The sequence below is a fragment of the Panonychus citri genome, unplaced genomic scaffold, assembly GCF_014898815.1.
Source record: "Panonychus citri isolate SS breed McGregor unplaced genomic scaffold, ASM1489881v1 Contig00138, whole genome shotgun sequence".
NCBI classification, from domain to species: domain Eukaryota; kingdom Metazoa; phylum Arthropoda; class Arachnida; order Trombidiformes; family Tetranychidae; genus Panonychus; species Panonychus citri.
In genome coordinates this window covers 1,068,461-1,085,373 of record NW_026515543.1, presented here as the reverse complement: position 1 = coordinate 1,085,373, position 16,913 = coordinate 1,068,461, and the positions used below count along the sequence as shown (strand labels likewise).

Sequence of the window (16,913 nt, the reverse complement as noted above, 5' to 3'; positions counted from 1 at the left end):
ATTATCACCATGAAAATGAATAAAATTAAATAATATAATAACAGTGTTAGATAATTTGAATAATAAACTTTGTGAATTATGATTTTTTGTTTGTTCAAAACTCCCCGAGGCAATTTCATTATCATGTTACCATGATAATTATTTTAATTATTACAATGATACGTCAGAACTTTTGAAATTTCATCTTTGTCTTTCCATTTCAGTTAATCAAATGTGTACACATAATTGAAGTTGAAACAATTAGCATATTATTAAAGGTATACATTTACAGGGAGGTTAAAATTTGAACAGATAATTCATCATTTTGAATTTATGATCCTTTTTTATTGTTTTAATTTTGTTTGAATGAGATTTCATGTTGATAATAATTAGTTAAATATATTAAATTTAAGTAAATAATTGTAAAACAAAACAAGAAAACAAACAGAAAAGCTTGATTAGTCTATTGATTAGTGATTATACATGTAAGTTAATTAGTTACTTTTATAAGTTGGTTAGCTATTTAATCAACAGCATTTTACTTGCTTTATGGTAATTCAATGATTTAGATTTTGTATTTTAATCATGACCATTGGTCATCATAAGTTAAAATCAATATCGTTATGATAGTCATTTGAATTTCAAAGTTTTCTCATCATGAGGAAACAATAATAAAGCTTAGATATTTATATCTTCATCTTCTTATTCATGATGATGGTATAAAGAATTCATAGTTAGATATTATCCTTTATGCTTCTTAGTCCTTAGAATTGAGCTTATTAGAATCAGATTAGGTTCTAATACATGGTCATCATCATCATCATCATTTCTTCATCTTTTTTATCCTCCCTTTCAGAGAGAATGAGAGAGTGGAAATTGGGAGTGAAAAAGAAAAACCTTTCATTTAGCATCATTACTATTTCTCTAAAAGTCTAAAGGTTTCCAATTTTATATTTCTATTCTAAAACTATCTCTCTTCTCACGATGATGATGATGAACATACACCAGAGGGAACAAGGGAGATAAAAAGGAGAGGATTAAAAGAAGAGAGATGATGATGATGATGATTGAAGATCGAGAAGTAAAAAAACAGAATGAGATATGATGTTGGAAGATTTAATCCGATTTCAAAATTTTGAGAGGGATCAATTTGATCCTCTACACGATTATGAAGACAGATTCACTTATACACCAACACTTTCCAACTTCCAATCAACTTTAAAACTACCATTAAACCCCATCTACCGATTGGATAGTATAACTGGACCCATAAAAACTCAGAATTTCATCAAAGTTGAAGTGAATTATCATCAGAAAAAAACTCCTACTTAAGATATTGAGATTAATCCAACAATAAAGATTATATTAAATGTCATGACAATTCAAGATCTATGAATATTGATACACTATTGAATCAATACCAGAGAGAGTGTTGCAAGAGGATAAAGCTATTGTTTCATCATTGTTATGGCTCATAGCAAATGACTGTCAAGAAAAATAGCTGATTAACCTTTGACAGATGAACAATGAGCTGGCTTTGGCGCTAAAAAAGTCACCAAAAACATTTGACCCATAAAGCTGGTCCAGTATTGATATCTTAGAATAAAATTAAATCTTAACTTCAATATCAATGCCACTTCCATCCCAGAAAGTTGAAGTCCAAGAAAATTGTTTCAAGGTCATCTGAAGGTGCTATTCTGCACATTTTCAGCCCTTGGAAATGAGTTGAGAGATTCCTGTTGTCACAGTTCTTGAGATTTTACAGTTTAATTGCCATTAGTAGCTCTGAACATTCTTTTTTGTTGAATTACCTTCAGATGACCTTGAAACGCTCTCTTTAAACAATGACCTGAATGACCTTGATCTTTCAATATGAAAATTGAATATCGCTCAAACTTGTACCACTCAAGTCTCGAGTCTCTTCAACTCTTAGTTACTGAGAATATCGCAAAAATCATCGGTAAAAATAGCCGAATAGCTCTGTGTGCAAAACGGATAGTTGTTTGGATAACGATAATATCTTATGTTATAAATGTTCAAATTAAACAAACAAGTTTTAACCAATCACATTAAAGATTAAAGTAACAAGTATGTCTTACGTAGTAATTTTTTAAATAAAAGACTATAAATTAGCTGTTTTAAGCATATCAAATAAACTTCCAGACAATAAACAGCCGAGTCAAATGATGCGTGTGCGCTATTTTAAATGGGGTGGAGTGGAAGTGACATTGATATTTGAGGTATACATTTTATGCTACTATCGACTATCGGTCCTGATCGTGTCTGACCAACTACTAACAAGCCATGATAACAAATAGCTAATTTTACCTGAAGAAAATAAAACTGATATTTATTAATATCAGCTCTTTAAATTTAACTCAATACATATAATTTTAAACCAATTTATCAATCAATCACTATGATAATTTGTGTGTCTGTCATTTGATAATTTGTTTCACATTAAATATTAGAATCAAATTTATCACAAAATTTAATATAAATCACAATTGTAACAATTCAACTACCCACCCACTGAAACGGAAACCTAGAGAAATGATAAATTGAAACTTTTTTTCTAACATTAAAGGTTCGAGCGGTTTGAATGATGCTGTATTTACAAACTAATTGCAATTCTCCATGAATACATACATTATTAATAATATTGTGCGACAAATCAAACAAACGGTAAAATAAATAATGATCATAACCGTGTAAAAGATTATGACAAATAATATTAAGGAGAGAGAATGGGAAATGGATTTGGTTGAAGGAGGAAAATATGTAAAATTTAAAACCCACTGCCGAGTGTAAAGATTAAATAATAGGTATAAGTGAGGGAGGGATAGAGAAATTATCATCATCGTCATCCAAAATTTGATTGTGTTAACAATTGAATTAGAAATTGAAAAATGAAATTTAAAACCTTTATAACAGGAAACTTATGGCAGGGTGGATGGAGTAAAAAACCTCACCAAGATACAGGAAAGAGCGGAAATTATCAATTCTGTCTTTTTTTATTACTCTTTTAGCCGATTGAATTTGATGACAATAATGATAATGGTTGGTGATGATAAAAGAAAACTAAATGGAGAGAGATGATAAACAATGGATACTGGGAGGCATCGTGAAGGATAATGGTGATTTAGTAGGAGGTGGGAGTGGGTAATGTGGTGTGGGAGTTGAAATATATTATTGTTTATCCTTTTGTACTTTTTATCATATTAGCTGATTTTTTACTTCATCTCTGGTTTCTTTATGTACATGAACGTACTACTGAACTGAACTTTTTTTTAGGTTCTGTTATCTTCATTTATCTCTCTCTCTCTCTCTCTCTCTCTCTTTCAAACCTGAACAAAAGTTCAGTCTCTATATATAAATATTATCCCATGAACATCATGATGATATCCCACTGAGATTTAAAGTCAATGTTATTTATATCTATCTAATGTAATGATAGTTTTTTTATTCTAAAACTGAAAGACAGTTTGAAAATATTATTTTCTCTCTTTCGACATTTACTGTCCATGCTTTTGTCTATTTGTCTGTCTCCTTTTTTTTAGTGAAATGAATATAATGTTCACTAAGAGAGGAAGGTAATTATTTTGGAATAATTTTTAACGATTAATTAAATTTCCATGAATCAATTGATTGCTCTCGGTAATTTGGTCATTTTTGTGTAGCCATTAAAGTTTATTATCATCAAAAGTTTTCCTTAATCACATCATAAAGATTTAATAGAAGATAAATTTAAGTTTAATCTGTTGAATAAGACAATTAAATTTAATTACTAGGCCTAATTGTTGTAGAGAAAAGTGTGAAGAATAAAAAAGACAACAAAAGTTTCACCAATTAAATTTAATTGACGTAATAATAATTAACCATTTTCGTGATTAGCAAACAAAAAGCTAAAAATTTTCTCAATGAACACTGATAATAATTAGATGATTTTACTAATTAAATTAGGACAATATCAAATGCTAATATTATGATATATCAATTGTAATTGGGATGTTTTATTTATCATTATAATTAATGATCGAATGATTAAATTAAATATCATTAACTTTCTGTTTGTCAGAGAATTGATAATAATCACTGAATTACATGAATTTCTGTTGTTTATTTCATCTGAATATTACATGAGATTGAGAAAATTATCATTTTATCACCTTACTTGTTTTTCTCATGATGTTGATGTTTATTTGCTTTCTCCATGATTAGTGAAAAAATCTAACATGATAACAAGGTGAATATAATCTTAGAAGTGGGAAAAAAACAATAACAATTGATTCTGATTCATTGGATGAACAAGTTGGATAAATAATTCAAAGTTCAATTGGATTGTTTATCTACATTTAGAATCTATTTTCTTATCATGTCAATTGATTTTCCTTTTTGTCTTTTATTCTCTTTTTCCATGTAACTATTGAAGTGATTGAATAGGTTAGAGTAAGATGAGTAAGCTCAAGATTGAAAAAGTGATGAAGGAAATTTTATGAAGGAAAATTGAATTCCTTAGATTGAAAAGTTCAATTTTCATTTGCTCGAAACTCATTGCGATTCATTTGTGTATGATTCTTTCATCGCATTCTAAGTTTAATAAAGTGATTTCGTTACTCGGATGAATTTATCATGAAGAATGAAAAGATAAATGATAATAAAAGGATTGTATATTTCTCTCTCTCTCTCTCTCACTCACCTTTATCAATGAACTTTCTGTTTATTTATGTTTCTATTCAATTTGAACTTGAGCTTAGAGTTTGACAATTTTCAACTGAATGAAGAGACACACAAACTCAATATCTCAGAACTTCCATAGATATGAATTGATATCGACACAGATTCTAAACATTAAGGAATATAAGTAACATTCATCATAAGCTGTATGACAATTTCTCTTCGATTGTGTAAAAGAAAAGTGACCAATCCAACTCTTATCTTTATCATCATCATCATCTTCATCTTCAAGTGACCATAACTTATAAATACTAAGCAAAGAAAACAAGAAATAAATGAAACATGAAATAAATATGATAACTTGAAATTCTTGTAGTTGTTTGATGATAAATAATCTAAAATCTTCTTATCATTTGTTATCGAATTTTCATCATGAACTTGCTTGAAATTTTCTTTTGTTCACTTTTCTTTTTTTTTACCCATCGACTGGTCATCATCATGTTTATTATCATGATAATCTAAAGCTCTTGATTAATTTCCATGTGATATTAGTGATAAATGAAGATTATGACAACTCTTTGCTTTTTGCTTTTCTTTCTCTTCTTCTTTCTTTGACATTACATCTTGTTATCCTTATGATATCAGAATATGATTCTCATCATCTGTTATCATGTGTTCATTATCATCACCATGAATCTGTTGAATTCATTGGAATCGAAAGTCTGTCAAACATTAATAATGATGATAAACTAAAGTAAAAGTTACAATATCCATAATATTACATAAATGATAGAGAAAGAGAGCGAGAGAGAGTAGAGACTTGATTGATTACAGAATGAAAATATTAACCTCATTTTCTGATTATTTCATGATGATAAAAGCCTCGCTAGTTAATAATGATGATGATTTAGATGATAAGAGTATTATTATCCAAATCAAAGAGAAAAGGAATCCAAGAAATTTATCAAAGTGACCAATCAGTTGCTGATTGTAGCAATCATGAAGTAATGAAAATTCATAAATCCCACTGAGTTCGTATCGTGAAGGAAAAAAAGAAATCATTATTTACAAAGTGAACTTACTTCGTTACTGGAAAATAGCCAACTTGAAATGAAAGAATTGAAAGTTCAATAATATCTCCATGAGTTGACCCAAGTGCTGAAAATGTAACCTGACAGTTGAAAGCGGCAAACTTTTGAATGGGCTCTTTAAGATAAAGAGGGTACTTTGTACCAATTGTTCCGGTATAAGTACGATTACAATCAATCTCGAGGCAAAGTGAAACATTTACACAAAGGAAAAGGTAGACAGTTAAAACTTTCCATGTAAATTGTTGGTGAAACGAGGACATGGTGGTTATGTTAACGGGAAGAAAACGCTCCTTTAGTTATATAATTATTTTTTTCGCAAACACAGATAAACACTTAGAGAGAGAGAGAGAGAGAGAGAGAGAGAGAGAGAGAGAGAGAGAGAGAGAAAGTGTATGTAATAAAGTATCACTTAGAACACGAATCACATGGAGATTAAACTTGAAAAGAGAAAAGAAAAAATCAAACTGATTAATCTTTGGAATCTTTTTTTCGCTGTTTTTGTATATTGTCGATAAATCTATTGAGTTTCTTTATTTAACTATTAAGAATCACATTATGTTTAAAATGAACTTTTAATCTGTTAATAAACATGGAATTTTAAATTCGATGCTAAACTGATCTAGAGTTCGATAAAAAAAAACTTGGAATGAGTTTTTTTCTTCTTTGTGTAGAACTTATAACATTAACATTGTGATGGTAAATTTGGAAATGGTTGTTACCCTAATAGAAGGAAAGACAGAGAGAAGAGAGAGAGAGAGAGAGAGAGAGAGAGAGAGAGAGAGAGAGAGAGAGCATCACAAAGAGCGCTTGAACATATGAAAGGAGCTGTTGAGGTTAAACTCGAAAGTTCGAGCCCTCTATCGTGTTAATCGGGAAATAATGTGTGAAAAAACAAGAAAAACTGTTATCAATGAAGTAGTTGATAAATGCTTCACCAGATGGCAACACCAAGCAGAACATTTGGAACATTGGATATTATCCAAGATGCAGAGGTGAACAGGTAGGTGAGAGTGTTGGTGAACAAGCAATAAAATCCAACATGTGAGCAACAACATATTAATAAACTTGATAATATGAAATGTTTCATAATTCTAATCGAACTTGTAACTCAAAGAGAGTTCGCTAGGTGTCACCAAGATGTTTTCGAAATTTTTTCAGACAGAATCCAGAGCTTCTCAAGAGTATTCATGTGACCCATGAATTTGCCATTTATTTGTTAGCAAAATGTTGGAAACCAAGTGTTGCAAAGTGAATTACCTGTTGTACATTTTTAGCTATTAGAACAATTTAGTTTCTTTTTTTTGGTAGTTCGAAGGAATATTTTTTTCCCTTTTCAAGTTTTTTCTTTTTTATATAAAAAAAGTTCTTTTTTCTTCTCTAACTTGAATTTTATACCTTTATTTCTTTAAGAAACAGGGGAAAAAAGTGAAACTAGAATATAAGTTGATCATTTTAACTCAATTTTGGTTAAGAGAAAGAGAGAGCGAGAAAGTGAGAGAAAAGACCAAAATTCTGGAAAATTATGGGAAATCGAAATGCTACTTCATCATCAGGTGTCTCATCGTACAATAATAGTCCATCAAGGATACAACGTCCATCAAGTGCTTCCTCGTTTCGTAGTTCATCAAGATATCGTTCTGATAGAGGAAGATCATCATCCTCCCTGTCCAATGATTCATATCCACTTTCCACCTTAAATAAACTTCACAATTCTGATGATAGTTCACCTTTAATTAATAAACTTCGTGATAAAGTTGCCTCTAGAATGTTAGGATTTAAAGCTGGAAATGGAAACAGTGAAAATGAACCACCTCATTTTTCATCTCATTCACAGTCAACAAGTAATCTACTCGGTCCAGGAGGTAATACAAGTGCCAACAGTGGACGTTCAAGTGTAAGTGGCCATCGTAATAATAGTGTACAATTAAATGGTCGGCCAAATGATCAGAATTCCGTTTTTCCAAAATTAAAATCCCAATCATCACTTACTAATGATCAACTTACCGCTCACCTAACGGAAGAGGAAAGGCTTATATTACAAAAAGTTTTCCAAAAAGAGGAAGAGTTTCACCGAGAAGCTTCATCGAAAAGGTAAACATTTCATGAGTTAATTTCATTTAGTTCCATATGTTGAATAATCATCCAAGTGAAAAGTAGAGTGAGAAAGATGAAAAAAACAAAGAATTTCCTATTATCATGATTATCAAACTTTTGGAAAGAAAAATGAAAATAAACTTGAAACTTTTATCCGTCATCATCATCATGGTTGAATTATAAGTAATTTCTTAATGAACATCATTGAATATACAATACAATTAATCAATCTTTTCATTAGATGTATCATTCATTCATTTTTCAAAATTCTATCCATGTATCCCCTGGTTGATTCATGGAAACTGTTTTTTGCTTTTTTTGATAGAGAAAGAGAGAGTGAGTGAGTGAGTCAAGAAATAAAAGTTCATGATAACATTAAATCATGAGGAATCAAATTCAACATTAATAAAACTATTATTATCAATCGAACAGTTTTCTTATTATTTTTTGTTCTTTCTCTCAGTTTTTTTCTCAACTCAAACTCATGGAAAAAAAGATTGAAAGTTTATCAGTTCTTTGATTTGATTTCATTTCATTTCATTCTAATCATCATCATGAAATCATTTTATTTTCCATAAATTTTCAAGTTCTAAGCATAAAATAAATATTATTATTATTATTTTCTCGAGAAAGAGTAAGAGGGAGAGAATTCCGAATGAGAAAGAGGAAATGATAAAATATATATTGAACTGGAATCTGAGCTCATGAGGAATGAATTAAATCTGAATATGATGAAAATTTTACTTTTTCATCCATATGAACATTGACCTAAGGTAAAAAGAGAAGGAGAAAAGAAAATTTAGTTCTAACATAATCTTTTCCATGGAGAAAAATATAAAGAGTATTCACAAGTATTATTGAATTGAATAGATACACACAGTGAAGGGGGAACGAGGAGTTTATGCTGAGTGTGGAGGGTGGAAAATGTAGAGTATTATTTTTCTTGTATCTAGAATACAGGGGAGACTCTTAAGAAAATGGGGAAGGTAAAGCTAAAGATGAAGATAAAGTTGTAGATAGAATAGTAAATTTGGTGAAGCATCAAATCAGATTAAGGTTGAATATTGATCTGTTCTCTTCCTTAGCATCAAACCTTTTCATCTTCATCTTTTTTTCTATGTGAGATATTATCAAACTCACTCAGGTTTATCTTTATATAATATAAATGATTGGAGAATAGGAGTTACAAGGTGAGAGAGAGAGAGAGAGAGAGAGAGAGAGAGAGAGAGAGAGAGAGAGAGAGAGAGATGAATGAAAGATATATCGAAAGTCTGAGTTCTTAAGATGAGAATTATTAATGAAATTCCAAAATCATGAAGAGGGAAGATCAATAGGGGAAAAGGGAGAGCGAGAGGTAATGAGCATACAAAAAATTCTATCTTCCTTCAGTTCTCTCTCTCTCTGCTTATCTTTTCGTTATCATCTTGAGCATCTTTTTTTCTGCATCTCTTAAGGTAAAATAAACACCAAATTGTGTGCTATCTAAAAATCAACTTTTGTCTCAATGGTTGTTACTGTGTTCATGATGGTGGTGATATTGTTGGTGTGAAGAGCTTACTAAGAGAAAGCAAATAAAAGATGAGCCTGAAGATAAAAACGATAAATGATAAAGTTTTTCTGGATTGATTAGTTTTCTATTTCGAAAAAAAAAATCAACCAGAAATCGGGAAAATATCCAATATATTGAAACAAAAGTTTCTTTCAGGAGATAATCTTTACTGTTCCTACTCTCAGCTTCTCATCCTCTTTCTTTCCTATCTTCTCTCTCTCTCTCTCTCTCTCTCTTACTCTTACTCTCAATCTTCAATATGAACTCATGAAAGTAACAAGTTAAAAGGGATAAGTTGAAGATGAGGATGCGGATTGAATTAATAATCAATATCAATAAGAGGATAAAGAGTTAGAAAAGTAATAGAAAAAAAAGTTTCTTCTTTTTTTCATTTGAATTCTGTTTCAATTTCTTCAAAATGAGTAGGAGGTTATTCAGTTATACAAACACATATACACACTCACTGAGTGGGAGTGAATTTATTCCCTGAACACACTAAGCATAATAACCAACTAATATCATGAATTGTATGCTCCATGTATACGATATTAATGATTATCTGAATAAATCATATACTCGATCTCTCTCTCTCTCTATGTTCAATCTACTCGCATCTCTAGACAAATGGAAATTGATTCAAGTTCTAATTTGGAGAGAAAAATATTGTAACAGTTAAACATGATGATGTTAATGAGGATGACAAATTATCACTATGAAAGCAAGAAAAGTTCAGCACACTAATTCAATCGAAACTCGGAAAGTAAAAAAAGTTTTTCTCTTTCTCTCTTCTCTTTTGTAATGTAAAATTTTTCTCGAATTTTGAATGGAAAGAATTGAAGAGGGAAAAAAAAGATAATTATTAAAATCAAACTAATTAACATAATTTTAATTCTAATTATCAATTAATCATGATGAATGGTTAATTAACTCTTCAGTAATCATGACGATTAGGTAAATTCGACCAAAAAAAACAGGGAAAGAGAAATTTAAATAAAAGTTCTAAAAGAATGAGGAAAATACGAAAAAGTTTCGAAATTGTTTACTTTTCTGCTCTACTATTCATCGATTCTGATACAGAATAAAAGTTCTGATCAATATCTCTCTCTCTCTCTCTAAAATTTAACACATCCACAATTCCATGTGACACCTTTAATTATCGTCATCATGATAATCAATTGTGGAAAAATTATTATCAAACTATCACTGGATCATTATAATCACTTGATGATGATGGTGGAAAATTACTGATGACAATGGATCATAAACTCTGATGGAAAATTCTGTTACCATCTCATTAAATCTACTATGTTCAATATAATGATTTCTACTTTATCTCTCCCTCTTTCCTCTTCCTCTTATTTTCCACTACCTGGTCAACCTATTGACCACCTCACTGATTCACTATTTAACAATAACCATGTTGTTGATTTATAATTTTCTCTTCTTCCCCAATTTTTGTTCATCACTAATATTATCAATCAAATACAATAACAATGGTAATAATAACTTAAATCCTCGCAACAAACTTGACCAAACAACTTGACCAACTTCAACTGAATCTTATGTTTGGTCACTTCTAACAATGGAAACCTAACCTAAATTTAATTTTCTACTGGCCACCCCTCCCGAACTCTCTCAACATCTCTCATACAACTTGATTGTTTGTTATTAATATAATATTGCTTTTCTTTTGTGATAACTGCTGATTTTATTTTCTGTTTGTAAATTGAATTGAACTGAACTCTTTTTTATTTTATCTTTACTTGGATTTTCTCTCTCTCTCTCTCTGTCTATTTCTTCAAATATTATTTTGTCCTTCATGTTTACTTTTACTTGCTTTCTTTTTTTTGCTCTGCTTGACCATAACTATGGATAACTAAGGCAAATGAAAACTAATTCAAGTGACAAGAAAGATGGACTCACAATTAGTTCACCAACAGCTCAATCACCTTCAGCAAGTGCTCAACTTATTGGTAATTGTCGAACCTGTAGAAAGAAAATACTGACCACTGAGGTTTGCAATTATTGCGATACTTGTTCTGAGCCGATTTGTGAAGATTGTTCATCTTATTCTGATAAATCAAAGGAAAAGGTTAGCAAATAATTTTTTTTTTCATTTTCGAAATTTGGAAAATAAAAACAATAAAAGTCCAACAAATTGGAATAAGACGAAAACCAACAAACAAACTTAAATATTCATAAAGAAATTAAAATTACTCTGATTTTTGTTTCGTAATTTTTATCGTAAATTGAATTCACTTTAATATTATTGTGCTCAGGGAATAGAAATACATAAAATATGCATGGAATTTACATTATCCTTGAGATGTTTTTTATTCTTCTTTTTCCTTCGAATTCTTTGTATGTCTTTCATGTTCTATTGTCGATTTTGCTTCTTTATAGCTTTGGATGTGTTCATTTTGTCGTCGAAGAGGAACTCAACCTGCAGTCGCAACTTTAACCGAACTTGGACTAACAATTCCTTCCTCTCTTGTAACTGGACGTCGACGATCAACCATCGTTACCATGAAAGACTCATTTCAGGTAAGAAGAAAATTGTCTGTCGTTTTTGTTGCACAAAAGTTTAACTGTACCTTCGAACTTTGAATTACATAGAATCAGAGACGGCCTTCAAACATTGAGACCACAACTGATCGTTCAGCGGTTGTTGACTTGAAAAGTGAACTCACTCTTAGAGCTCCAGGTTTAAACCATCAACAGGGTATTCCAATTAATGCAACATTAACGGGTCGATATGATGCTACATCAGGGCGCAACTTTATGTCCACTTCGGGAGGATTAACGACCGGACAACAGCCTCAGAGACGTTACTCTTCAATCGTAGTGTCTAAAACTCGATATTCTTCAGCTGAAGGTTTAGATGAAAGAAGAACCTCTGATGAGGCTATTCGAAGTGTCTCCGCAATGAGCGATGGTCTAAAGCGTAACGAAATTGATCAATTTCGATCTCGTGATGGACTATTACCCATTATTGGTAATCAACCGTTGACAGGTAACAATATGATGATCAACCCAAATCATTCTGCTCTACCAAACGAGACTATTCAATCTTCAGGTCGAGTTTTAGGAAAATCGTTTTCAGCCTCAGATAGTTCACTCGAAGATTACATTATGGACTCTACAACATTGGACAGTTCACAACAATTTGGAGCCAATAGTGATCTTAGTACATTGAAAAGACGTCGATCTCAACGGTCACGGTCAGTTCATCAAAGTGCTCGTAAGCTGGTTAATCCAGATGAACTCTGTGATCCATCAAATTTACATAATCAACAACAAAATCCACATAATCACCTTCAGTATAACCCGGCGGCAGTTTAACTAATACACCAACCCCACCCTCAGTAATTTCCTCTCATTATAATCCCAACAGCAACACGAACAACAACAATATGTTAGGCTCAACTAATCCATTAATCTGTGCTTCTTATGGTGCAATCAATAGTTCAGAAAGTTCATCATCATGGGAACCTGGTGGTAGGATTGGAGGAGTAGGAATAACAAAGCGAAACAATCAAAATAATAATAATAACATTTACAATTTACCAATTATTTATAATGAGAATAATGCTAACTATCATCATAATATGAACAATTTAATTAACAGTGGAAGCAGTGGTAATGGTGGGGGAGGACTAAATTCATCAAATACTAACAGTAATCTTAATGGTTTACGTCATATTGCCTCTGATGTTGCTTTGTATACTCCATCAACAACTGACCTTAACAGACGTAAAAGTGATTCACAGTCTTCAGAATTTTCAGATATTCGTATACCCTCCCCACCTCAGGAATCAATGTCACCCTCATCACCCGATTTTTCAAGATCACCAAGAGAATCAGCAGATTCAGATATGCTTGGATTACGTGAGTACATAACATTTTTACTCAATCAAAAAACAGAAACAAAAAGCAAAACAATCAAACTCAAAACTCCACCTCACAATTTATACTTTTACTCCTCATGCACACACACACTCACTCACTCACTCACTCTCTTTTCTTGAAGCAAATAATTAATAATAGTCACAATAACGATGATTAGATTTCCACTTCCGTGATGTCTTTCTCAGAATCATTATATTGTATAATGATGATGAAGAAACAGCAAGAGAAAAATAGTTGAAAGAATGAAAAAAAAACTTACCACCCTCATGAGATTATTATGATGGTGAAAAAATTACGAAAATGAATCAAAGAACTTTTTCTCCTCCAACTCTTCCTCTCTCTCTCTTTCTCTCTGGAACTTTTTTTTACTCCCCTTCGCCTAATTTTTATTCATTTTCCAGGTCATAATCAACCACCAAGCGTAGCTCATGTTGACATTAAGCCATCAGAAAGTGTAAACTTTGTGATACCTTTTACTTACCTCGACAATCAACCTTATCCTTTTCTCCCTCTTCCAATCATCATCATCTTGACACATTTATCACCTTCTCCATCCTCATTATCAATACTAAATTATCAACAGAACCATCATCCAGAAAACCGTTATCATCTTCATCCTTCATCTACTCGGCATATTATAACTCAATCAATATATAAGGTAGAGAAATATAAAAGATGATAACTCATTATTATCATTATCAAGTATTTGTAATGATGATAATGATTCTGTTTCCTTTCCAGTTTTAATCATCATCATCAACTAAACTGATGAAGAAGATGATGACACAATAATATAAGAATCATCATCATTTTCACCCTCATTATCATCACAATTATTATTATTATTATATCAATAATAGAGATAATTTTATCAATATAACTTTAACTCACTATCACTTATCATTATAACTCCTACAATCATCATCATCTAAAAGATGATGAGGTTCAGTCTATCAATTCAATGTATTAATCAACATCATGTTATATACTCACAATGAGACACATGATGATAGCCACCGTTGATTTGATAATAATAATAATGATGATAATATACTTACCTTTTTAATGAGTCACAAACAATGAAATGTTTATTACTATAATTGATATATTAATACACTAAAATTGCAACTCAACCTTTCAAGTTAATCATCATAATCAATGTTATATTAATATATTTATCATCATTATCATCAATGTAGCTGTAAAATGATACCAAGTTAAAGTGAATCAAATCATTCCCACTTCTTATTGATTCTGATAATTTGTTCAGATGTATTAATATTTACACTGGAATTGATTCAGTTCCAATAGGTAAATCCATTGTCACCTAGTTTTTTTTACCACCAAATGATTATGTTTATCACTAGTTACCTAGTTTTCCTGGTTGTGAATATATATTGATTGATATTTACATTCTTATCTTCATCTCTCTCTCTCTCGCTCTCACTCTTCCATTCGTTATCATCATCCTTGCATTTACATCATCAAACTTTTCTGTCTTCATCTTATTACCTTTTTGCATTTTCTGGTTTCTTGAATGTCACACATTTTATTTACCTTTACCTTCATCATCATGTTATTTATCATGATTATCAACGATTTTATTTCATTCTAAATCATGTGTATTATTTATGTTTCCATGTTAAATTATCATCATGGTTCACAAACTTTTCTCTATGGTTATATCATCACCAGCAAGAATATTATTATTACAATTTTTTCTTCTCCCAAAATTTGAAAACTTTTTTTTTCTTTTTTTTTCACTTGCAGTTCGATCTATCGATAAATAGCTAAAGTTGATCATGAAGATGATGAAATAATTTCCTCCTTTCAATCATCAATTCTTTTTTTTGTTCATTCTGATTTCTTTCCACCATAATATTGATCATCAATCTCATCAGAAAATATTTAAACATTTTCCTTTCTCTCTTTACACCAGCAACAATTGGACCTTTACCAACCCAAAGGCGATCCATACCTTCAGTATTGGTGGACAATGGTGCTGTCGATAATCACCATTTAACCCTCAAGGATTGTTTCCCCCGCCGGTCAAGCACTGGACGAGCATTACCAAGAATACCATCAGAACAGGTAAGATGAGTCTTTTGACTTCCTCTTCTTTTTCAGACAAAAAAGTAGAAAAATTTCTGAGAATCCAAGAGTCAAAGTTTCCAAAACCCAAATTTCTGCTCAATATATAAATATAATATTAACGACGAAAATAATATTAATAACAAGACGGAGAAAAACCATAAATTATTAAAAACTTTTCGAACTTGATATTTTCTTCTCGAACTTGTTAAAAGAACAAAAAAAAGAAAGTTTTTTTTTGTTTCTTTCTCTGAATACATAAATTTTCATTCATATGTAACTCAATGTATACTTACCATGTAATTTTCAATTCTGTCCTCAGAGAGTTACAGTTTCATATGAAAAGGAGGGTAAAAAGTTATCAATATTTACAAGTCAATTTATTCAAAGTTATCAAATATTATCTGTAATAAACTCAAAGTATGCAATATCAGATAACCAGCCCCACCCTCTTACCTGTGTCATCCTTCAACTCCCTTGTCTCTTTCATCATCAGTATCATCATGATAGTCTCACAAACAAAACTAATTTACCCTCTGGTATAGTTTTCATTTTATTACCTATGACAATTTGATTATGTCATGATGATGATGATGATAATCATTTTATCTTCATCATTAGAAGAGGAAATTTCATCATTCTTTCCACAGGTAGACATGATAAACTAATATGATGCTGATGATGATGAAGAAGATAAAAGGAAAAATGTATCAATACCTAATAATGGGAAGAAATTGTTGATAACATATTGTAAAAGAAAATGAAAGTAGAGAAAAAAAAAGAATTTTTTTTTCCTTCTACTTTTCTTGCTTCTTCCAATTTCTCCTGACAATCATGTCAGTCAAGTGGAGGTGGAAAAAAATGATGAGGATGGAGAAGGAGTGGTTGAGAGATGAAGAGGCAAATATTACGATTTATTTGTTCTCTTTCTTTTCTCTCTTCTTCTTTCATCATCTTCATCATTTCTCTTAGTAATAATCATTCAGATCTTTTACCTGAGTGATAACAAGAAACTTTTTTTTTGTTGTTCTTTCGTCGATATAAATAAACAATAAGAACGATTATCATCACATATCATTTAATCGTGATAATTTCATAACACTTTCCATCAAGATGAACAACTGAATCATGTGAAAGATTAACTTTCAATTTTGTATCTTTTTTTATTTGTATTAATATAAAAAAATGTTTCTGGTTTTCATGATGATCATTTGAATTTAGTTAATGATTTTCGAGTTCATTAGGAATTTGAAATTATCTCTGTTTGAGTGCAACTATTATAATAGGTTAATAGATTCTGTGTGAGATAAATTTTCATTCATGATAATAATCATATTAACCTCTCGCTGGTTAAATCAATTTTATTGATTATAATTTGACTATTAAACAACGTCAACGATAAATCATGAATTCAGTCAGAATCTCAATTGGTTAATTGATTGTTCATTATGATTATCGTTTCTATGATGGATAAATATTCATCGGTGGTGATTCATTTCATGAAGATGAGCAAATGAAGTGAG

At 30.7% G+C, this 16,913-nt stretch overlaps 2 protein-coding genes across 2 annotated transcripts in view; one reads left to right on the top strand and one right to left on the bottom strand.

Moving 5' to 3' along the window:
* Window positions 1-6,072, bottom strand: part of LOC128393250 (uncharacterized) — a 33,804-nt gene extending 27,732 nt beyond the window's left edge. The window contains exon 1 of the mRNA XM_053353388.1: window positions 5,739-6,072. Coding sequence (XP_053209363.1) covers window positions 5,739-6,007 — 269 coding nt within the window. The 5' untranslated portion in view covers window positions 6,008-6,072. The remainder of the gene's footprint in view (window positions 1-5,738) is intronic.
* Window positions 6,073-6,980: 908 nt separating this feature from the next.
* Window positions 6,981-16,913, top strand: part of LOC128393223 (uncharacterized) — a 29,551-nt gene continuing 19,618 nt past the window's right edge. The window contains 6 exon segments of the mRNA XM_053353345.1: window positions 6,981-7,838; window positions 11,272-11,482; window positions 11,794-11,934; window positions 12,007-12,715; window positions 12,718-13,278; window positions 15,239-15,390. Coding sequence (XP_053209320.1) covers window positions 7,270-7,838; window positions 11,272-11,482; window positions 11,794-11,934; window positions 12,007-12,715; window positions 12,718-13,278; window positions 15,239-15,390 — 2,343 coding nt within the window. The 5' untranslated portion in view covers window positions 6,981-7,269.